Source organism: Cervus canadensis, chromosome 17 (genome assembly GCF_019320065.1).
Source record: "Cervus canadensis isolate Bull #8, Minnesota chromosome 17, ASM1932006v1, whole genome shotgun sequence".
NCBI classification, from domain to species: Eukaryota; Metazoa; Chordata; class Mammalia; order Artiodactyla; family Cervidae; genus Cervus; species Cervus canadensis.
Window position 1 is genome coordinate 26,908,604 of NC_057402.1, and position 25,467 is coordinate 26,934,070.

General features: G+C 35.1%; 1 protein-coding gene across 10 annotated transcripts in view; it reads left to right on the plus strand.

The window, feature by feature from the left end:
• The window catches only part of HEATR5A (HEAT repeat containing 5A), a 96,147-nt gene that overhangs the window by 38,313 nt on the left and 32,367 nt on the right, over positions 1-25,467 (plus strand). For 8 of the 10 annotated variants that reach the window (XM_043489811.1, XM_043489812.1, XM_043489808.1 and 5 more), the window contains 9 exons: positions 6,626-6,735; positions 9,169-9,332; positions 9,546-9,721; positions 15,138-15,243; positions 15,843-16,033; positions 17,872-18,028; positions 20,217-20,406; positions 21,222-21,391; positions 24,033-24,059. In XM_043489811.1, coding sequence (XP_043345746.1) covers positions 6,626-6,735; positions 9,169-9,332; positions 9,546-9,721; positions 15,138-15,243; positions 15,843-16,033; positions 17,872-18,028; positions 20,217-20,406; positions 21,222-21,391; positions 24,033-24,059 — 1,291 coding nt within the window. The remainder of the gene's footprint in view (positions 1-6,625; positions 6,736-9,168; positions 9,333-9,545; positions 9,722-15,137; positions 15,244-15,842; positions 16,034-17,871; positions 18,029-20,216; positions 20,407-21,221; positions 21,392-24,032; positions 24,060-25,467) is intronic. The other 2 variants (XM_043489810.1, XM_043489809.1) reach the window with 1 other exon arrangement.

The following is a 25,467-nucleotide window of genomic DNA, read 5'->3' on the forward strand; positions in this document are numbered from 1 at the left end:
CTTGGTTAGTACTTCCTATCTTTTGATTTATAAAATATTCCTGCATGGTGTTAAAGATGCTTTTATTTTTCCCCCTCTCTAAAATGTTTAAGGTTTTTGTCTTTCACATTTGTGTTTAATCCATCTGGAATTTATTTTTGTGTTTGGATGACATAGGGTTCCAATTTCATTCTTTTTTAATATGGATAACATATTGTCCCATAATAAAGAAATCCATGCTTCCTCTCTCTGGTAAATGCCGGAGCACAGTCTGTTTCTGTATTTTCTTACCATATTCCATTGATGTGTTTGCCCATTTCCGTGCCCATACTACATTGTCTTTATAATAATAATAAGTTTTAGTGTCTGCTGGGCAAACTTTTTGACCTTTTTCATCTTTAGGCATAATTTGGCCTTTTTGCAGTTTTGATTATCTCCTGTTGAAATTTTAATTGGAGTTAAATTGAGTCTATAGATAAACTTGAAGATAGCTGACCTTTTTATAATATGCATAAATATAATACCTCTACTATTGTTGAGGTTGTTACAAAGTAAAATTTTACTGTGTGAAAGTCTTAATGTCTTTAAAAAAATTTATTCCTAGCTAGTTACTTCCTATTTTTCTTTGCATTTATTAAATAAGTATGTGGGAGTGAAAATGTGTGTGTCTGTATAATCTCTTTATTGCTAGTGTATTAAAAAATATAATTGACCTTATATCCAGCTACCTTGCTTAATTTTCCTATATCAAGCATTTGTAGATTCTTTAGGATTTCTCCCTTTATGGTATTTATTCATATATTCATTTGTGTTCTCTCTCTCCCCTATGTGCTAACCAGATGACTTGACTACAATTTAAAACTGAATAGAAGTGGCTTATTAAAGGGAATGCTGCTTATGTTTCACAAATAAGAATAATGTTTGTGACAGGCCTTTTATTTTATTATTTAATTTCTTTTTGATTGCATTGAGTCTCTATTGCTGCACACTGGCTTTCTCTAGTTATGGTGAGCAGGGGCTACTCTGAAGCACAGGCTGTAGGGTACACAGGCTCAGTACTTGTGGCTCACAGGCTCTAGAGCTCACGCAGGCTCAGTAGTTGCAGCCAGTGGGCTTCATTGGGTTTTGATTTTTTTTTTAAATTTCATTTATTTATTTGTGGCTTCACTGGGTCTTTGTTGCTGCGTGCGAACGTTCTCTAGTTACAGCAAGTAGGAGTCTACTCTCTAATTGCGGTACATGAGCTTCTCATTGTGGTGTCTTCTCTTGGTGCGGAGCATGGGCTTCAGTGTTTATGATATGTTGGCTTAATTGCCCTGTGGGATTTGTAATCAGCCTGGACCAGGGATCAAACTCGTGTCATGAGCTTTGGCAGCCAGATTCTCTTAACCACTGGACCACCAGGAAAGTCCGGTTCTGATTTTTATAAAGTGGTTTAATCTGATAATTTTAATGTAATGAATTTTACTGACTAATTTTTCACTAGGTTGCATTCTTGAGATAATCTGAGCGTGGAAATAGTTATCCATTTTTGTAAACTTACGGATTTGGTTTGCTTATGTCTGGGATTCTTCACATATATTTAATCAGTGAGACTGCCCTATACTTTTATTTCTTGTGCTGCACCCCTCAGGTTTTCATTAATGTTATGCTAGCTAGGTACTCTTGCCTGGAAAATTCCATGGAGGGAGGAACCTGGTGGGCTACAGTCCATGGGGTCTCGAAGAGTCACACAACTGAGCAACTTCACTTTCACTTCACTTTCATGCATTGGAGAAGGAAATGGCAGCCCACTCCAGTATTCTTGCCTGGAGAATCCCAGGGACAGAGGAGCCTGTTGGGCTGACGTCTATGGGGTCGCACAGAGTCAGACACGACTGAAGCGAAAGCAGCAGCAGCAGCAGCAGCCTGATGGAATGAAGTAGGGGAATGTTTTATAACAAGGAGCTTTTAGAAGATTGAAATTATGTGTCACATGAAACCATTTGTAAAACAGTCTGGACCTGATGTTTGATTTGTAGGAATTTTTTTAAACTACATAGTTCATTTCCTTAGTTGCTTTAACTATTTGAGATCTGGCTTGGGGTTTTGTTTTGCTTGTTTGTTAGATTTTTCCAGGAATTTTCCCATTGCATCTTACTCTTCAAATTTTTTGGCATGAAGTTATTCTTAGTATTCTTTTATTTCTTTAATGTCTGTTAACTGTCATGTCCCTTCATCAGTTTCTGATAAGTTTCCATTATGCCTTCTCTTCTGTTTTTCCTGACCCATCTCATGAGAGGTTTTTTTTTGATTCATTTATACAAAAAGTAACTTTGCTTATGTTGAACTTGTTTCCTGTTTCATTAGTTATCACTTGTCAGTACTCCTGTTTCTTTAAATTCTTTTTCTTTTTCTAACACCTTAATTTGAAAGCTTAACTTGTTGAATTTCTTATAATTCGTTTAATATAAGCTAAGGTCATAAATTTCCCTGTAAGGATCCAGTTGCTCAATCCTAAAAGTATTAACATATATTATTTCCATTTTTTTCCAGTTTTATGTATTTTTCAATTTCATTATAATTTCTTTGGAGTTGTTTAAAAATATGTTTTAAAATTTCTAAATGTATGGAGCTGTTTCTAGATTATAGTTTTGTTAGATTGTTAACATAATTACATTGTTCTTAGTGAATAAGATCTGTACATTTCTTTATCCAATGTGGTGTATATTTTGTTGGATTCATATATTTCAGTTGTCCTGGAAAATTGGCTGTTATTTCTTCAAATATTGCCTGTTTTCCATCCTTGTTAAACTTTCCTTCTGGGGCTTTGGTTAGACAAATTTTCGGTCTTTTTGTTTTGTCTTCCATGTCTCTTGTGTGTGCTGCACTAAGTTGCTAAGTCACATTTGACTCTTTGCAACCCACTGGACTATAGCACACCAGGCTCCTCTGTCCCTGGGATTCTGCAGGCGAGAATACTGGGGTGGGTTGCCATGCTCTCCTCCAAGGAATCTTCCAACCCAGGGATTGAATCTGTGTCTCTCATACCTCCTGATTTGGGAGGCAGATTCTTTACCATTAGCACTATCTGGGAAACCATGTCTATTAGTCTTTATCTAATATTTTTTTCTTTCTGCTGCTTTCTGTGTGATTTCTTCCACAACCTCTTCCAGTTCACTAATTCTGCCTTCAGCTGTATTTAATTCAGTATACCTTTGCCTCTGCCAGGACCTGGGACCATTTAAACTGTCTTTAGTTCAGTTCAGTTCAGTCGCTCAGTCGTGTCCGACTCTTTGCAACGCCATGGATCGCAGCATGCTAGGCCTCCCTGTCTATCACCAACTCCCGGAGTTTACCCAGACTCATGTCCATTGAGTCAGTGATGCCATCCAACCATCTTATCCTTTGTCATCCCCTTCTCCTCCTCCCTTCAGTCTTTCTCAGAATCAGGGTCTTTTTAAATGAGTCAGCTCTTCGCATCAGGTGTTCAAAGTATTGACGTTTCAGTTTCACTATCAGTTCTTCCAGTGAACACTCAGGACTGATCTCCTTTAGGATGGACTGGTTGGATCTCCCTGCTGTCCAAGGGACTCTCAAGAGTCTTCTCCAACACCACAGTTCAAAAGCATCAATTTTTTGGTGCTCAGCTTTCTTTATAGTCCAACTCTCACATCCATACATGAGTACTGAAAAAACCATAGCCTTGACTAGACAGACCTTTGTTGGCAAAGGCATGTCTCTGCTTTTTAATATGCTAAGTTGGTCATAACTTTCCTTCCAAAGAGCAAGTGTTTTTTAATTTCATGGCTGCAGTCACCATCTGCAGTGATTCTGGAGCCCCCCAAAAATAAAGTCAGCTACTGTTTCCACTGTTTCCCCATCTATTTGCTATGAAGTGATGGTACCAGATGCCATGATCTTAGTTTTCTGAATGTTGAGCTTTAAGCCAACTTTTTTACTCTCCTCTTTCACTTTCATCAGGTTCTTGTTCACTTTCTGCCATAAGGGTGGTGTCATCTGCATATCTGAGGTTAATGATATTTCTCTCGGCAGTCTTGATTCCAACTTGTGCTTCATCCAGCCCAGTGTTTCTCATGATATACTCTGCATAAAAGTTAAATAAGCAGGGTGACAATATACAGCCTTGAAGTACTCCTTTTCCTATTTGGAACCAGTCTGTTGTTCCATGTCCAGTTCTAAATGTTGCTTCCTGACCTGCGCACAGATTTCTCAAGAGGCAGGTCAGGTGGTCTGGTATTCCCATCTCTTTAAGAATTCTCCACAGTTTATTGTGAGTCACACTGTCAAAGGCTTTGGCATAGTCAATAAAGCAGAAATAGATGTTTTTCTGGAACTCTCTTGCTTTTTCGATGATCCAGCGGATGTTGGCAATTTGATTTCTGGTTCCTCTGCCTTTTCTAAAACCAGCTTGAACATCTGGAAGTTTGTGGTTCATGTATTGTTGAAGCCTGGCTTGGAGAATTTTGAGCATTACTTTACAAGCGTGTGAGATGAGTGCAATTGTGTAGTAGTTTGAGCGTTTTTTGGCATTGGCCTTCTTTGGGATTTCTTTGGGATAAACTATCTTTAAGATATCTCATTTATCAGCCCTACAGTGCATGGGCACAAGCTCAATTGTAGGTTCTTGTGTTGATATTGGTGTTCCCACTCTGATTTTAGCTCATTTTTTATTTCAAGCATTTTATGTTCATTTATTTTGGGGGGTAGTGTGGGGTTGGCCTTGGAAGTCTTTCTTCAAGTCTAGCAATGCAAATTATCTTTTATCCAAAATCTAAAGTGTGTTTATAGAGGAAGGCCCTTTAGAGAGTCTAATCTGCCCTACTTATAGCAGTAAAAACCCTTAGCAATAAATTCTTACTTTGTTGTATTCATCTTATTTTCTGTAAATGGACACGCATGCAAACAACCCTCTGAACTAAATTCTATTGTATTTAAACCAACTGAATGCTGCAGGATTTTTAAGAATTGTAATTTCTTAACGTCTTGCCAGTACAATTTAAATATTTTTCATGTAATCAACTGTAATCCCCCCATCTTGTTTTAGAGCAATACAAAAATACAGTGGATTTGTTTTTAACTTCCATAACTAAAAAATTCTACCCAGGTTTTATAAATGTTGTTTACTAAGGTGAGAGAGAATGAACAGAATCAACTTTTTTTTTTAATAAAATGACAAGTCAAAAATAATTATTTGCACTTCCCTCATGGCTCAGTTGTAAAGAGTCCCCCTGCCAATGCAGGGGACTCGGGTTCCATCCCTGATTGGGAAGATCCCCACATGCTGCAGAGTTACTAAGCCCATGTGCCACAATTATTGAGCCTGTGCCCTAGAGCTTGGCAACTAAAACTGCTGAATACCACACACCCTAGAGCCCATGCTTTGCAACAAGAGAAGCCACCACAGTGAGAAGCCCACGTCCTGCAAGTAGAGAAAAGCCCAAGCATCAGTGAAGACCCTGCACAGCCAATAAGTAAATAAATATTCTTTTATTAAAAAAAAGACTACCAATCATAGTCTTTGTCTCTCAAAAAAGAAAAAAATATATATAATTCTTTTTTAGAAACAAGAAATATCATGCAGTATTTTTCTAGCAAACACACATGAATAAGCGTTACCAGGATTTCTTAGAATACCTGGAAACCACATGCCATAACAGAATAGGAAATTTATTCCAGTGGCACAGCAAAAGTAATTCCATTGAATTTCTGTATTGCTGCAGGAGATGAAAGCTTCACTCCACTTGATCACAAGGCAAAGAGTAGTAATCCTTTAATAAATATTTGTTAGATGAGTGAACATCAATAAAATGATGTTAATACCAGTAGTGAGAATGAATAGAAGATTAAAAAAGGAGTACATGAAAGTGAATGAAAGAGAGTGACAAGAGGAGGTGATAAGAGATTTTATGACTGGAACTTTTGGGGAAACATTGGCTCTGCTTGTGCTTTATCAAAAGTGAATTTGTTTTATGATTCTGTGTATTTTTTTTTATGATTCATTGTTATTTGGTGAGTGCATTCCAGATGAAGTTTTCTAACATAAAACACTTGGATTTTTTTCTAGATCTTTGGGCCTCCTGTTTCTTTGGCCTGTTCCTTTTCTGCATAATAGAATTTAGTTTTCACAAATGCAATGTTGTAAATTTGGGGGTTTAGTAAGAGTTTCAGCTAATAGACAAAATAGGAACAACCTTAGATGTTTTAGCAGAATATATTGTTTTATGAAGTATGATAGAAAGATAGCTAAATGGTTTTCATATCTGACAGTTGTCATTGCTCTTTTAACTTCAAACCACACATTATAAGAAAATAAATAAGTAGGGACTTCTGAGGTGGTTCACGGCTTAAGTGCTTACATTCCAGTGCAGGGGGTATGGGTTTGATCCTTGGTCAGGGAGCTAAAATCCTACATGCCTTGCAGCCAAAAAGCAAAAGATAAAACAGAAACAGTATTGTAATAGATTCAATAAAGACTTTAAAAATGGTCCACAGTAAAAAATTTTTTAAATAATTTTAGTAAATAAAAGCATTAGTGATCACTTATATATAATACCTATTTTATTTTTATATGTCAATATGTTGAATATTTATACATTGTTATATAACTTACACACTTGACATACACTTTTTCTTTTACTTTAAGGCTCTCTTCAATACTAAAAACATATGGAAGTCCTTTGAAAACACCGTCAGTAGTTTATAGACAAAGGCTTTATGAATTGTTGATTTTATTATCTCCTGAAACCTATGAAGGTAAGTTTTACTATTTGTGGTTAATGCAGTGCCTGAACAAATGGATTATATGGCAGTTACTTTGTGCTTTGTGTTCAGGAGGTTTTGGGAGTTCAGTCTTAACCCATGTGTTTACCATTTTATAGTAAACATGGTTGTTGTTCAGTCGCTAAGTTGTGTCTGACTCTTTGGGATCCCATGGACTGCAGCACACCAGGCTTCCCTGTCCTTCACTACCTCTCAAAGTTTGCTCAAGTTCATGTTCATTGAGTCAGTGATGCTATCTAACCATCTCATCCTCTACCGCCCACTTCTTCTCCTGCCCTCAGTCTTTCCCAGCATTAGGGTCTTTTCCAGTGAGTCAGCTGTTTGCATCAGGTGGCCAAAGTATTGGAGCTTCAGCATCAGTTCTTCCAATGAATATTCAAGGTTGATTTTCTTTAGGATTGATTGGTTTGATCTCCTTGTAGTTCAAGGGACTCTGAAAGGTCTTCTCCAGCACCACAATTTGAAATCATCAATTTATAGTAAATAAAATACATTAAAAAAGAAGACTGTTTCATGCCTTGCTATCTTCTCTCTTCTGAGAAAAATGTCCCTAGTTTCAATGTGTGAGAGAGAATGAGTCACAAAGATTAGTCTTGATTCTACTCCAGGGTTTTCTACAGAATATATAATGCAGGTCAATTAGAAATTTGACCATTCCTATTTTCCTTCTGGACTGCATATCTACTGTACACAGTTACCTTCCATCATTCCATTCTTACCTCTGTCCAGATAGCACTTTAATCTTGAGTGGTATACCAAGGTATAATTTATTTTATAAAGTTTATAATGTAGGTTTTGCTTTTATTGGGTTCAAGATGACTTCAGAATACTTGAATACTGAATTTGGTAAAAAAAAAAAAAAGCTTGCCCTTATTTTGCAATTAGTTCTATATCCTTTCTTGTAAATTTCAAATGCAGTTTTAAGATAATATATTGCTACTACTACTGAATAATTTAAGATGCTTGTTTCAAGAGGTGAAAGTTGGAAATGGTCTCTAATGGGAGCACTTTTTTTTTAATTTTTAAATTGTCAACTAACCATATTGAGTTAATATTACTTCAAATCTATTCCTTTTGGGGAGTTCCCTGGCGGCCTAGTAGTTAGGATTTCAGGCTTTCTCTGCAGCCCGGTTTCTATCCCTGGCCAGGGAACTGAGATCCCACAAACCACTTGGCATGACCGGAAAAAGAAAAGAATTTATATAAACTTTTCACCATGGTTGTCCAACAAAAGCAGAATTTTGTCACAATAGTTGCTTAATTTTCTTAAGTTTATGGACCAAAACTTGGGTTCCTAATTTTTATTTCCTTAGTTTCATTATGGATCTCCATTTAAGTATTTTAATTTTCTCCACACTGAAAATTGCTCCTCATTAGCATCAGAAAGTAATGTATTTCTACAAGAGAAGCATATTTGCATTTTTAAACTGAATCATCTTTAAAAACTTTGTTCAGGGACAGTTGGACGGCCAGCAGTTACTTTAAATGAGAAATGGAGATACACCACTGTTTTCACATTTAGCTGTAGTACCAACATAGCTTGCATGTTATGCAACCAACAGAATTATTGTCTTGCACATACTGGTAACTAAACTAACAGACATTCCTTTAAGCAACTCTTACTTGCTTCATTAAACTTTTATTGATCCTTGTCCACTGTCCCCAATTCCTGTTTATAATCTCTCCTTTCTCTAAACATAGCTATGCTCTTTCTTCATCCTCTATGAAATTTAGTATTTCCTACCTTTGTTTTTTAGTTAACGTGTGTGTGTCTTGTGTCTTATATCTTCTTAAAGGGAGGATTGTCAACAGGGAAATCCCTGTTTAGTAATTATTAAAACATCAAATTGTGATGGTGAAATTGTTTAAAACATCCTCAACTCTAATGATACACAATGAAATATTTATAGATGCAAGTGATATGCTTTCCAGGGATTGCTCCAAAATAGTGTGGAGGGTGATGAGATAGTCAATTGAGAGTATAGGTGAACCGAGATTAATCTCGCTGGTTAGGATGAGTGGCATTCATTTGCTGGGGTGGTGGGGAGTTAGGGTGCCATTCTGCTAATGTTATGCCTGCGTTGTCTGCCTTTGTTACTTTCTTCTTTCTGTTTTTATGCTCCATGTCATTTTATTTTAAATGATGGTAGTAGTATTTATTTAGTGTATAAAGTATACATACACACATGAGATGTCTGTTCTTATCCTTGTGATCAGCAACACATAGTTGAACTTTTCATCGGTAGGGCATTTCTCAGGGAGGAGAACAGATTAAATAGGCTGTGATAGATTAAAGTTAGCTGATAATGTAGATTAAAGTTCAACCTGGGCTCTTTAAACCCCATTCTCAGACCTGTTAACTGCTATTGCTAAATTGCTAATTGCTCTTTTTCTGTGACTTGATAGGAAACCTCAGTGCAATCCTCAAGGAGCTGGCTGCTGACCTGACTGCCCCCGATATACAGGTGGCAGCATCCACATTTTTACTCCCACCCCTCTGTCATCAAGATGATCTTCTGATATTAAGTCCTTTGCTACAAGAGACTGACCATAGATTTATTGAAGAACAGGTATGGTCATTTTTCAGTAACTCTTGGATTGATTCAACTTATGAACAGTGGTTTAATTTGGTTTTTGTTGTGTTTTTTTTTTAATTGGCCGCACTGCACGGCAAGTGGGATCCTACTTACCTAACCAGGGCACAGAGTGCCAACCACTGGACTGCAAGGAAATCCTGAATAGTCATTTATTAAAACCTTATATGCAATTTTTTTTTCTTTTAGCTCCTGCTTGGTAGTGGTATTGCTTGTGGAAGTCTCGAGTATGACCCTTACTCTATTTACGAAAAAGATGTAGAGGGAGATTCGGTGCCTAAGCCCTTACCTCCAACGCTGTCAGTTACTAGCTCTGCAGTCAAGCTGTTTGGAGTTGTATGTGCTCATGTGGGAGAAGCCCAAAGGTAAACCATCTTCAGAGGTTCACTCATACTGAAATATGTTTCAGGTTTGGTAATTTGTTCAGTGAATGCATAATAGAGTGGTAAAAAGGAGGCTGTCAGAGTTCTCATTAATATAAAAGACTTCTTACAGATGACAGGTGAAGGTGAGATTAAAGGCTCTTGTTTAATTATTCAGTTGGCTAAATATTTAATGAGAAGTAACAAAGTCAGTGATTAGATTAAACTGAAAACTGCTAGGCACTATCGTAGATGCAATGCTTTTCCCGTATTAACTTCTCATCTAGCTGAAAATACGAATATAAAACTCAGTGACACAAAAACAGTGATTTATGAACCAGTGTTGCAAAAGGAAGCACTGGTTGTCTGAATAGACAAGATCTCATACTGTAGGTTCCAGGCTTAGTCCTCAGTTTAGTGGATTTCAAAAATTAGATTAAAATAGATTAGTCTTCAATTTGGTGGATTCACTTCTCTTGAAATGAACTTTGGTTTTTAAAAATTATAAAGACTGCTAATGATTTCTCATTGAAGGTAATAGGGTAATATCTTTCTTTTAACAATTTGCAAAATATTAACTATCCTCATTCATTCATGTTCATTCTCTTTGTTTCTTTTATGCTTGACCAGCAACAATGCTAGATCATAGCTTTTATATAATTTTATCGGTTATGTCTTCCAGAGAATACCAATTAGGTAAGGAATTTACCTTGATCTCTTTGATGAAGAATCGCAGAAATATTTGAGTCTTGTCAGCAACACATTTCTGAAACAGGCTTTTGGATAGTCTACTTTCAGTGGATAGAAAACAAATAACATTTATGTTGATTTTTAATAACTTCATGTTGTTCTATTTTAACTGATAATAGTACTTATTCAATATCATATGGTATATGCATATTTTGAGATTAATTTCAAAAGATGATTTGAAATTTGTAGCCTATAGTTCACTGTATACTATAACTATAAAGTTATGGTTATACTTAAAACAATATGTGACTAAATTATAAATGAATGCTGTAGCACTTAAAGGTGAGAGGAAAATCACAGTGGTCTGGAATTTTTAAAGAATTACTGATGGAGAGAAGATCTGAACTAGTCTGTGACTGTATTGTTATACAGTGCATACAATTAATTTAAAATACTTAATTTGGATTAATACAGCAGTAACTGCAGCCTTGTGGGCAAAAGATTTAAATTAAGCATGTTCTTGAAAGACACTGTTAAGCTCTTTGATAGGTCTCAGATAAAAAGTGGGGGAAAAAAGCATACTTCTTACAAGCTTTCCTTTTAAAAAATTGGTTTTATTGCTCTCCTAGAGAAGGTGATTTTCTTTTTGATTTTACCCAGATTTATTGCCCAGTTACAGTTTCAAGGAAATGGTTTCTTATTTCTGTTTTTTACAGTTTAATGAACTTTAAAATGTGCCACATTTCTTTTTATCCCACCTGGATAAAAATAACATATAGAATGAATATTCAGGGGAGGAGAGGTTTTGCTTGTCTCAATGAATATGTTGAACCTGGTAAAGCAAAGCATATTCTTTTTGAAGTCTAACGGAATAAAAATAGTAGGCGGTAGTTTTGAGGGTTTTAAAGGACATGGTCTGGCAGGATCCTACATTCAGCAACTATTAGCAATCTCCAGTGGATGCCCTTAGAGCACCACAGAGAAACAGAGGTAGCAAAGTTGAGCTTCTAGTTTCCTGTTATCCCAGAGATGTTACTTGTTTACAAGGCAGACCCTTCTCTGGCCCATAGATTTGCATCTCTAGAAAAGAAAGGTCTTAAAGTACCTGTATTCATCAGGTGAATGTTTTCAAGTGTTTTGTTGTTTTTGTGGTTATCTTAGTGTTTAAACAGTTTAAAAGAAACTCATAACATGAGGTTATCCTAAAATTAGAAATGGGTTTTTACTACTTTATTTATGCACTTAGAAATTAAATTATCTTTAAATCATTGATTATTTTGACTGTAGGATTCTAAAAGTAAGAAAACTTTGCATTGATAATTTTAAAGCACTAAAATGTTTAAAGCTCTTCAATATCAAGATATTTTATACAGAGAAGAAATTTTTACTGTTCTTATACATGTGTTATTTATGGTTACTTCCCAATATATTTTGCACCTAATTACAAATAATGAATTACTTAATTCATCTGAATTAAGTACCTTGACTGTACATTGCAGTCATTTGAATAATTTTTTAAAACTTTTTAAAATGTAGGTTCTGATTTAATAGTAATGGTATGCATACTACATTGAACATTAAAATTTTTTAAACACCTTAGGTGATCCTGGCATGCAGAGAACAGTGCTAAAAATGCTATGAAGTAACATAGAGTGTAAATTGATGGAGAGAGAGGAAAAGCATAGTTATAGCTCTCAGTAGTAAAAATTTTCCCCATTATACACCCTCTCTCTGATATGTATAAGAAAGGTAAATCAGCATTGTCAATATTTATGTCTTTCCTGTTTACTTAATTACTTGTATATTTTCATTTCATCCAGTCTCAAAAGTTTTATTATCTAACTTTGTTCTGAACTAATCAGTTCAGTTCAGTCTCTCAGTCGTGTCCAGCTCTTTGTAACCCCATGGACTGCAGCATGCCAGGCTTCCCTGTCCACCACCAACTCCTGGAGCTTGCTCAGACTCATGTCCGTTGAATCGGTGATGCCATTCAACCATCTCATCCTCTGTCATCCCCTTCTCTTCCTGCCTTCAATCTTTCCCAGCATCAGGGTCTTTTCAAATGAGTCAGTTCTTCATATCAGGTGACCAAAATATTGGAGCTTCAGCTTCAGCACCAGCTAATTTTATTAATTATATTAATATGAACTAATAATTATATAATTGATACTACTTAGGAATACAAATTCAGTTTTACTAAAAAGTGATCATCTCCATCTTCCTGAAAAGTCAGAATGTTTTCTTGTGATCTGTGTCAGAATATGGGAATAAAGGATGGAGAAAAAAGTTTGGGCTCTGGTAGTCTCATTTAGGGTCTTTGGCCTGTGAATGTGGGCAAGAAAATAGTACAGGTCAGATTTTATTACAGTATAACAAAATTCTCAAGCTCTAATCTTAAGTAATTTTTAGTACTTTCAACATGACACAGTTTCATTATAATAGGTGACTATGATATGGTCCAATAATGATGTTTTAGGTTTTAAATTCATAAGCCTGACCATATAGTTACCCTTAATTTTTCTTCCTTCAGGGCAATTTGGTTATAAATATTTTCTTGAAGCAAAGTGACTTAAATACGGTCTTGGAAAACAAAATTTTTATATGATACATTTATTGTGTTATTTATAATAAAAACTAGAAATGGCCTAAATATTCCAAACTAGAGAATTAGTTAATTAATTCTAATAGCAATTTAAAATTATTTCATTATGTGTGGAATTGGAAAAATACAACAAACTAGTTAATACAATGAAAGAGAAGCAGACGCACAGATGCAGAGAACAAAACTAGTAGTTACCAGTGGGGAGTGGGGAGGGGGCAGGGGAGAGCAACGTGCGGTACAAAACTGAGGGGCACAAACTGTCATGTATGAAATAAGCTTCAAGAATACACTGTACAATGTAGGGAATATAGTTGTTTTACAATAACTATAAATGGAATATAATCTTCAAACATTGTGAATCACTATATCACATACTTGTGACTTACACAATATTGTACATCAGTTACACTTGAATTAGAAACAAAATCACAGGAGGTCAGGTCAAGATAAAAAAAGAGAAAAAATTATTTCAGTATAATAGTTAATAAGTTGGGATTAATGTTTAGGGAAATAAAAAAGTTATTAACAAAGTATGTACACTGTGAAACCAATTTTTAAAAAATGATCTGGAGAGACTAGACCAAAGATGTCAAAATAAGGCTTTCTAAATGGTGGGATTTGGGGTGAATTTTATTTTTCTTTCCTGTGCTTTTCTGGTTTTTATTTATTGTGATGGACTGAATTAACCTTAAAATAGGAAATAAATATTTAAATAAATAGACTACTTAAGAGTTATTATGATTTTCCCTAAATTTTTAGTGATTCACTATGTTTATTCTCTGAATTGATTATATGTATATTGTTTTCCTAAAGTCATATAATGTAACCTCACATACCTTCCTTTTTTCCTAACTTCTTCCACAACTGGGTTTATTTAAAAAAACGTAAGTTCCATATCTATTCTGTTTTGATAACAGAATTATCCTTTGGAGCAGAACTGTGTTTGGGCCTTTTGGGCTCAACAGAATGATAGAGATTTAGTTAAGGGCTTTAGAAATATTCTTGGAAGCACAGTAGAGTTGAGTAAAAGTATGCCCACATGCCATCTTCAGCCAGTCATGCCTGTTTCACTCACTGGGTGCACCCGTCCTTTATGATTGTTCAGTGAGCACATCTGACTGCCGACTACACGCCAAACCCAGACCCTGGAGAGATGAAGCTAGAATATAAGGTCTCTGACTGCCATAGAGATGTTCACGACTAAAAAAATAAGCTTAAATATTATTTTACTTCCTGATTTAAAGGGAGAGAAGGAGAGAAAGGAAATTCAGAGCTCTGAAGCAATGTTTATAAACAGAATAATTGGTGGGGAGAAAAGGGGATGATTTATTTCATGGTTAACATATCTTTAATCTAATCAAATGGATTTAAAAACTCCTGTGTTATGAGAACATGAAAACAACTCACATTGTTTTTTAATACATTAAAACCTAACGAGCACATTCAACCCCAGACCAAAAGTGATACGCACATTCATTATAGGTGGAACTGTAGAATTGTGAAAATAAGAATATTACTCTGCACTAGTAGAATGGTTGAATAAACTGTAGAATGTGTATAGTAAAATTTGGCTTCCTGAAAATTATCTAAGAATACACATGATTTGAAAAGTGATAAAGTGGTAATGTTAATGAGAAAAGCAAGTGTAAAGACTATGTTATATATAGTATGATCCCCACGTACATGTTTAAGGTATAGTTGGGGTTCAAAAGGTTGTGCTTCTTCTCATTAACTGAACTCCATGATGCCTTTAAAATGAAGCAATGTATTTGAATCCAATAAGTCCTGTTACTAAGAACAAAAATGTTGATGCAGGTAACTTTTAAAATACCCTTTTTTAGAAAATAGTTGCTGAAATAGCCAAATTTGCCCAGGTAAATCTACATTAAGTGATACATGTTATTTATTTTTTACAAAATATGTACCTCCCTCAGTGCAATGGCACATAGTCAAAATACTTTTGCATTGGTTATAATATATTTTCATTTCCCAAAAGGCTTCCGTGTACTTGACAACAGTCTATCTCATTTTAGTAGCTCCAATAAAATGCAACCAAAAAAATTAGTAGTGGATACTTAATACTGCCCTTTGGCTTAATTTATCTTTAAATCTTGTTTCTGATTTTAGGCTTCTTGTGCTGGAACAGCTTTTGGACAGTATAAAGCATACAAAAGGAGCCCGTCAACAAGTAGTTCAGCTACATGTCGTTTCTGCAGTTTCTAGTTTCTTGAAGGTAATTCTGTTTTTTTTTTTTTTAATTCCCATTTACTTGATTTTCTTTTTTTCCCGTAATATGTGGCCAGCTAAGTAGGTTGAGGGAAGGTGTTTTTAAATTTTTCTTGATGTTTCAGGATGTGTAATTCCCCTTTTACTTTTTCTCCATATAAAACTTGTTGGTCAGAAGTCAAACCTATAATACTATTTTGGAAACATGCTTAAACCTACCAAGCCTAATATCGCAGACCTGAGATTGGCAGATTATGGCCTATGGACCAAATCTGGCTCATTGTCGCATTTGTGACTTATTGTTTCTAAATAGGCTTCATTGGTCATTTATTTTATGGAAATCCCTATTAATGTTCTTTGAACACAAATGTAATAGTGATAATTGCTCACCATATTGTTTCCCTGGAGGCTTAAAATTCTAAAGTACTTTGTGAGAAAAATTAAATTATATTTGTATGTTCAGTGTGTATTTCTGGTGTTTTGATTTTTTTTTTTAAGTAGTAGTCACCGACTATGAACATATTTTGTTAACCAGGATATACATTCCAAACTGGATAAGAGAATTTACTACCTTTGTAAGTTTGGATTGTTTTTTACATATTTCAGTATGTGGCTGGCTCTAAGGGACATTTGGGTCCAGAAGAAGTGAGAAGACCTGTCCTTGCACTGGTGATGGGAGCCTTAGAAAGTCCCAACCCCCTCTTGAGATGTGCAGCTGCAGAGGCATGGGCTAGATTAGCCCAAGTAGTTGAAGATGGAGTTTTTACTGCTGCACTAGCTCAAGTTAGCTTTGACAAGTAAGTGAATTTCTTACTTAGTATTCATGAGATATGTGTCAAAACTGTGTATAGCTGGTTGGAACTTATGAAACTTCTGATTATAACTTTAAAAAACTGAGAAAGGTGTATTTTGTTGTTGTTCAGTCGCTCAGTCATGTCCGACTCTTTGTGACTCCATGGACTGCAGCACACCAGACTTCCCTGTCCTTCAGTATATCCCCGAGCTTGCTCAGACTGTTGTCCATAGAGTCAGAGATGCCATCCATCCATCTCGTCCTATGTCATCCCCTTCTCTTGCCTTCAATTTTTCCCAGCGTTTGGGTCTTTTCTAATGATTCAACTCTTCACATCAGGTGGGCAAAGTATTGAAGCTTCAGCTTCAGCATCAGTTCTTCCAATGAGTATTCAGGGTTGATTTCCTTTAGGATTGACTGCTTTGACCTCCTTGCAGTCCAAGGGACTCAAGAATCTTCTCCAACACCACATTTCAAAAGCATCAACTAGGATTAGGGTTAGGGTTAAAGTGGAACCCGCCCCCACCCCCACTGCCTTGGACTGCTTGTCTTGGAACATAAAACTATTATTAATATTTTTACTTTGGTTTTTGTTTTTATATGAGAAAGATCACTGTCTATATGAGTGATGTAATAGGCCACCAGTAGACTCTGGGAGTAAGAAACTTAGGGAGTTTCATCATATAAAATATTGGTGATAGGTAGTAAAACAATCTACTGAAAAGAAAAAAGGCTGCAGATCAGGAAACATAAACTATATGTTCATTCCTATCAGCTTTGTAACCATGAGCTGGTTGCTTAATCGTCTTAACCAGTTTTTCTCTCTTTCAAATAGAAGTTTATTAATGATGCCCTGCCTGCTAAGAATGTTAAGGTGAATGAGAAAATAAATATGAAAGTAGTATGAAAAAATAAAACAACTGCAAATGCTCATGGTTATATTAGTTATATGTGTATATAAAGTTAGTAGACGTGGTAGTAATGCAGAAGGCACTTTGACCTTCTAGTCTCCTGAATATGTCTTGATTTGGTTATGAACTCTACATCTCTTGTCAGATTGCTAACTTGGTTCAAATCCCAGCCCTTCCATTTAATAGTTGGTTACTTTATAAGAGTTCTTTGGCCAAAATGACTCAGTCATTTTGATTTCCTCATTAGTAAAAAGGAATTGATAATAGTACGAATCTCACGATTCCTGAGAGGATTAAAGGACCAAATATAAAGTGTGTAAACTAGAATACAATGAAAACTCCTGATGAATAATGAGTTCTCTTACTAAATTTAATTTTTAAATCAAAGTTCTTGAGCTGGAACTCTATATGGAATTAGTATCGCCGCAATGAGAGTTTTTAAAAGATAACTTAATGATAAGGTAATAATGCATGCCATATAAATTTAGTGTGTATTTCTGAAAGACATTGAAATTGTTTATATTTAAATTATTAATAATGTGAGGACATCTAAAATTTTTTTAATTTATTTTTTCTTGGTTGTGCTGGATCTTCGTTGCTGTGTGTGGGCTTTCTCTAGCTGTGGCGAGCGGGGGCTACTCTGTAAGATGTGATGTGTGGTTTTCTCATTGCAGTGGCTTCTCTTGTTGCAGAGCATGGGTTCTAGGGTGTGTGGGCCTCAGTATTTGCAGCACATATGTGAAGACATTTTTATTTAAAATAGTTCTCTTTTCAAGATACCTTTCAAGTTATTTCAGAATTTTTTGTATCAGTTAACTGTAAATATATTTCTGAATTTTGTAGCTCTTCATATAAAAGGTTTCCCTAAATGACTGTGCATGCATTGATTTATTTCAGTAATTATCATTTATTTTTGTTTCCATAATCACAGACTGAAATCAGCAAGGGATGCGGTTACCAGAACAGGACACTCATTGGCTTTGGGATCCCTACATAGGTACTTAGGAGGAATAAGTTCTCAACATTTGAATTCTTGTGTTGGAATCCTTTATACTTTGTCTCAGGACAGCACCTCACCTGATGTGCAGGTAAGTACCCCATGTGATACCTTCCTTGAAATTCCTGATTTGTAGATATTGCATATTATGTTGTATTGACCATTACTAATTTGTATAATAATTCTTGCTCCATAATAAAATCAAAACCATTGTTAACCTCAGTGGATTTTTAAAATTCACATATCACTATCTTTACTTCATACTCAGTATCTAAAGTCAAATTCAATATCATTTTCTGAAAATGGATCTGCCTTCTATCTTAAAATAACATCTACTATTTTGTGGAACTTAACAGGCACCAGGCATTGTATTACATTTTTCTAAACATGTTAATGTATTTAATCTTCATAGTTATCTAGGCTGTATATTCCCATTATATAGAAAGAAAACTGAGGCTTATGGAACCTAAATAACTTGCTCACACTTAGAACCACTAATATATCATGGAGTCAGGTGAAGAACATAAGTCATAGACTTTAAACTCATGTTCTTAACCACTTTACCATATTATTATACATAACTTATTAATTTCTGCCAGTCATCATTCTCCTGAGATCTTAATCACATCTTGAATGATTGTTGTGCTTCTTGCTCTTCTGGTCCCCTTATTATATCTCTGTCCCCCATGTGTGACCCTAATTACTATAGTAGCCTCCTACCTGGTCACTTTATTTTTAGTTTCTTTACAATTCTACCTAGATATGAAGCCAGAAGTGTTTGCCTGGAAAATTTTCATCTTGCCACTTCCCAACCAAAAAGCTGGGGATACTGCTTATTGCTTCTTCAATCAACTCCTCATTGAAGTCCCATCAGCTGACCCAGAAGCTTTCTTGGTTTATTAACCTAAAGTACTGATCTTCTCCTAAGATGATCTTCCTGCTTTCCTCCCACATGGCATTCTCATATCTGCACTCGGGTTTTTCCTATTGCTCTTCTCTCTTTCTACTCCTATCTTATAATCCACATTTTTTAGTATTATAAGATCCAGTTTACTTCAGTATCTAACATGGGTGTCATTCTTTGAATTACCATATTACTAAGAGTATTCTTCACATCATCTGTTATTTGAATTGATTTATAAGGTATTCCATCCTTTCTTCATGCCTTTAATACAGTACTTTTTGCTTCTATTTATTACATTTCTCCTCTCCCCCTTCAAAAAGCCTGTTCTGAACAGACTCCTTTTCTATTGAGTCTCTTTTGTTGATTAATTTAGATTTTTCTTTCTGTGGCATCCAGTGTCATCAGTCTGACTCTTCTTGATTGCTGCCATTTCTCACCTAGTGGGAGCTCATCTTTGTACCATTTAAAAATACTATAAGTTTTTCTTACATATTTGTTGATAACAGGCGTAAAACTTTCTTAGTTGATTTCCTAAAGGGAGAATGTTTTAGATAATTCTTGTTATAGGAAGTTCAAGCGTACATAAAAGGAGAGAACATGCTGTAAGGAACCTATTAAACTCGCCATCCAACTTCACTGATTATCAATGATTATTAGTTTTGTCTGCTTTTATACTTTATGTCAATGGAACCATACAGTACATACTTTTTTATGTTTGGCTTTCTTCAATATTGTGTTCCGAGAGATTTGTATTATTTCATGTAGTTGAGATATTGTTGAATCTTTTGAAAATTTGAATTTTCATTCTCTGTATAGATTAAGTAGTAAACAGTTTCCAACACACTAGATTTAGTTCAAGCCGTTAGCTAAAGAACCAAACACGATCCTGGAATTCTCAGTTCTGAGATATATCCATATGTGTGCATGCTAGCTAAGTCACTTCAGTTGTGTCCAACTCTTTGCGACGCTATTGACTGTAGCCCTCCAGGTTCCTCTGTCCATGGGATTCTCCAGACATGAATACTGAAGTGGGTTGCCATGCCCTCCTTCAGGGGATCTTCCTGACCCAGGGATCGAACCCTCATCTCTTATGTCTCCTGCATTGGCAGTCAGATTCTTTACCACTAGCGCCATCTGGGAAGCCCCTATGTATGCCATTCTGAATCGGACATTTGTCTCTCAGTTGTTTTTTTACTGGTATTTAATTTTTTTTCTTCAAGTCCTGAAGTTCCTTGTTTCTCTCTCAAAGTTAGTAATAACACACACTTGATGTGATACTACTTTATCACTCATTTCAATAAAAGAACAGTTCGTAGTGTTTTGTGTTTCTTAATGCTGCTATAACATTTTTAACTGTTTTTCTCTGTCTTCGCAGACCTGGGCACTGCATTCTCTCTCACTGATAATTGACTCTGCCGGCCCACTCTATCATACACATGCAGAACCAACCCTTTCTCTTATTATAATGTTGCTGTTAAATGTGCCTCCGACTCATGCTGAAGTTCACCAAAGTCTAGGTCGCTGTTTGAATGCCCTTATTACTACATTGGGTCCAGAGCTACAAGGTATGCATGGATGCTTTTGTGATATTTTACATTAAAATATATGCATAAAAATGAAAACAGTTCCTCTCATTGACTCAAACACTTCTCAATAAAGTGAAGTTTAGCAGAATGTTCTTTTCAAAAATATGGGCAGAATATTGAGAATAATCTTGGGAAGACTGACTTCTGAGTGATGACATAATAGAAAAAAAAATAGAAATTTAAGCTTCACTAACCATTAGTTAATTGGATGATTTTGGGAAAATTCTTATGTCTCTAAGCTTTAGTTTCCTCTTCTATCAAGTAAGAGTTGCAAAACCCCTGTAATTGACACATAGTAAGTGCTCAGTATATTTTGTTAAAATAAATGCCAATCAGTCTGATTTCTCTTATTTTGAAAAGATGAGGACCATATTTAGAAAGGTAATGTCTTAAAAATACTTCCCTTAACAAGTTAAATGACAAACTCAGTTATTCTGATCTATTCAAATGCAAAATACATGATTTTAATATATAAAAGCAAGCTTCAGCTAATACAAGCAGGGTTATTATTAGCAATTTCTAACTCTACTTTCCATGAAAATTTGATGTAAACTGCAGTCTTAGGTTCTTCTCTGCCTAATTATTTGTGTTGCCATAAACCTTTCAGACTAAAAATAACTAACATTATCTAAAAATTTATAACCTGGATTATCTCTCCTTCTGTAGAAGAAATTTACTTCACACAACCTCAAGTTTAAAATTAGAGGAGATAAAAGAAATTTTAAGCCCAGTAATATGTGTTTCAAGGGTAGTGATTTTATAGGCCAATTAAAAGCTTTCTGCTTTCCTCTTAGGTAACAGCACTTCTGTTTCTACCCTAAGAAGTTCCTGTCTGTTGGGTTGTGCAGTGATGCAAGATAACCCAGACTGCCTTGTCCAAGCTCAGGCCATCTCTTGCCTTCAGCAGCTTCATATGTTTGCTCCACGACATGTCAACTTGTCTAGCCTGGTCAGCTGTCTCTGTGTGAGTATAAAATTGCATATGTCCTTAGTTTCTTTTATTGGAAATTTAAATTTATTTCAGTTAATCTCTAGACCATATACAATAGCTATTTTCCCTCAATTTTAGTCTTATTTTGGGAGGGTGCGGGGTAACTTCGTATAATCATATCTTAAACTGCTCATATATTTATTCACTTTTCCTTCCGTTAATGTTAAACTTAGTATTTGGAATATTGATTCATTAATCAGTAAAGATATACTGAGTGCTAACATCCCAGGTACTGTCTAAATGCTGTGGGACGTGGAAATATTTATATGATAATAGCAGTTTTTTCCCTACTTCTTCTTTTTACTCTTTTCCAAATTATTACATATGAAGTTGTTTTAATCCCAGATTAAATATTTTTCCTGAATATTCTAGCAGCATATGCTTTAATCTGGGTTCTAACATTGAGTCTAATGAACATAGAAGGTGAAGGTGATCAGTAAAAAGTTCTGATTAGGTGGTTCATGATCATCAGTGGTTTTAATATTTACTGTGAGCATCACCAGTTTCTAGCTGGACTTGCCTGAAAAAGTTACAGTTGGAGTTAAAACTTAAGACCATTGATTTCCAACTTTTTCTGCCCCTGTGATGTTCACAGCACCCTCCCCTTAGTAACATGATAGTTGGGAATCATCACTGTGGACAAGACCTTTCATTTTCAAAATTGAGACAAAATATGCAGCATTTCAGACCTTGAAAGAACCTCAAACATTATTAAAATCAACCTTCTCAATAAAAATATAAAGAGCAAAAAATGAAATATTTTGACCAAGGTATTATCTAGGTATTAGTAGCCTTAAGTCTAAAACCAGTTTTCTGAACTCCTTCTCCAGTCCTCTTTTCGTTATTTCATGTTGACTTGGTAGTTATGGATACCTCTTAACTCTGCCCCCTCCTAGCTCTATGGCCTTAGGGATGTCCTATAACCTCCCCCAGCCTCATCTATCCTGTCTGTAAAACACAAGGATTACACAAGATGCCACCTGTAAAGGCATGTGTCCTCGGCACTTAATAACCACTCAGTAAATTGTAGTTGTTTTTATTTTATTAACATATAACTTAGATATAGAATTTTATTTATCTTCATATTGATTTTCATAGTCATAATTATCTAAGTCTCTTAAGGAGAGATGACTAACTTTCCTGATAGAAACTTTGGTTTCTGTCTGCATTAAACATGTATTAGAGAATATAGCACCTCCTGGAAAAGAATTTTACCTTTTTCATTCAGCAACTTTTCCCAGGAATATTGCTCTTTATATTTGAAGAACCATTGCCAGTACTAATTATTGAAAGATAACCCACTCCTCTGCAAGTTGACCTAACTTTCTGCTCTCCATTTAAATATATCAGTACTACCATTTTTTTCTTCTTGAATCATAGTAGAAAACTTCCATTAATAATCATTTAAGATTTCTTCTTTAATACATGAATTCATTCATTAAGTAGAGTTTATTGAGAAATAATGGAGAAGGAAATGGCAACCCACTCCAGTATTCTTGCCTGGAGAATCCCAGGGACGGGGGAGCCTGGTGGGCTGCTGTCTGTGGGGTCGCACAGAGTCGGACACGACTGACGTGACTTAGCATTGAGAAATAAAGAGCACAGCTACTAATTCCTGATGAATTAATGCTGATCGCATTCATTACTCTTTTGTTTTCCCAGACTGAGGAGGTTATATGCAAAGAATAGAGACTGTTCTCAGATTTTTTCTTTTAGGTACATTTAGAGCCACTGAGAAAATCAGAAGTAACAATTACAAATCTTATTCATGTTACTCATAATACTTAAACTATAAAATGATTTTTTTAATATAGAAATTAAATTAAAAAATTGCTGTCACTATAGTGTGTTAATTTTGTAACTTAAAATTTTGGTTAGTAAAGCTTTTATCCTAAATTTATTATATTTTAAAGTATGCCCTATAATAAGAAAATGGCTTCTGCTTTCCTATTAACAACTTTATGTTCAGGTTTTCTTTTCTTCATAGAAATTAATTATTTAGCATGATGTGTTTTCATATTAACTGAAACTCTCTGAATATTCAGAATACATTTAATCATTAGGAAAGAATCTTACTATAAAGGATTTTCTTCTAACTGCATGCTATTTAACTTCCATTCTGAACTTGGCCTTAGCTACACTTGCAATTCTGACTACTCACAGTTTTAAAACTTGGCTTCTAAGAGTAAAAAAATCTATGATTAACTTGTGATGAGGTAAACGATTAACTTTGTCTCTTATGGGACACCTGTTCATGTGAAGGTAATCCAGATCACTCCTTTCACACTTATGTCTACTTGATCTGGTTTTGTTACTAAGGCTTGATGAAAGATTCCAAAGGAAAACCTAATTACACAAATGTGCATTTTAAAATTACTGTATTTTTGTATATCTTTATATCTTGAGTTGACTGTTTTTAAAATCTTAGCTCAACTCATGTTTTAAGTTAGAAAATGAAGTATTTATGGCATATTTTTAAAGCTGAAGCTAAGCCAATTTGAATGATAGCTCTATCAACTGTATATTTTAATGCTTAGCTGACTGTTGTCAGAGTCATCCTAGTGTTTACTTTTGATTTTTTGTCATGACCAGTCTGTCATTTGTTTTTGTGCAGGAGATCTTGTTGGATAATTCTGTGTTGGTAGGTCCCTGACCCTCGATTCCTAACTTTATTTGAGGTTTGCAGTGCTATTTCTTTGTGCAACCCCCCACCTGTTTGGTTATAGATGTTCTTGTTTTCCTCTGCATCTCTCTGTTTAAGCTAACCGTTAATGCAAAGTCCAGTGTGTGTAGCATGTTACATGGTGTTTATTTAATACCAATGTAAACAAATCTTCCCTAACCTTCTCCAGCTGGTGCACTCACTCTTCGCACTTAATTTTGCATCATTTTGATTTAATATATTCATTTCAGAATTGTACTTATAGTTTGATTTTAATTTCTGTATTTTGCCTGCTTGATTGTTTGCCTTAATCTACTCTGTTGCTCTTCCCAATATAAATGCTGGAGAATGACATGGAGATATTAAGCGTCCCATTTTGTTTTGTGTGACAGTCTTTAATATTTTTTCTACCGATAAAGAATACTTTTGAGCATGCTTTTGCTAAAAGATTGTATGACCAGCCTGAATAAACGCTGCACCTGCCTTGTACTATATGCTTGTATGTGCTCCAGTTAATATAGCTGGTAGATTCATTGACTTTTCTTTAAAATTGTCTTTAGAGTGCTTCTCTGCTATTGTTAAATACAGCTGTAATCTTGGGCATGAATAAACTTAATCTTTTTACATTTTAACTTCTCTGTTATCCTGTGTACCAGTTTCTAACAGCAGAGTTCTTAAACATGACTAGAATGACATAACCTTGACACTTTGTGAATGACATTCCTGTCTTCCCACTGTTCGTGACATGTACTTGAGGGTATAATAGAACATATTTATAAAGCAGATCTCATCCATATATTTCACTGATGATATATTTACAAACCTTGTCTTTTAGCTCATGATAAAATTAAGGATTTAGCTCTCTTTGCATAGGTCATGTGTCAGAAACCACCTGCCACTACCTACTCTTTCTCAGAAGTTTGCCTCTTCTCTTTTCAGCAAACTCACCTACTTCACTCCTGTCTTTCCCACATAAACCATATCTAAAGGCACTTATAAGAATTATGCCATTATTTCTCAAATGCTGCTTGGAAAATTACTATTGAAGACATTTATTGTCATAAGCCACACCAACCTGGTCTTTATTTTCATAGTTGGAATGAAATAAATTTGAAAATCTCTAGGCTTTATTCTACTTATGAAATTACCTTTGACTTGTTTTCATTACTCATTTAAGGTATGTCACGATTCATATTATCATTTACCCTCGGTAGATGCAGCTTATTGAGATTTACATTGTTTAAATACTTCTCAGTAAAAAGAATATGTATTGAGTCTGTCATTCGAGGAGAAATGTTCTCTATCATGAAGATATTTAGATATCTGTGTACATATATGTATATCCACATATAAGTAGATATGCATGAAAAAATTTGCTATCTATAAA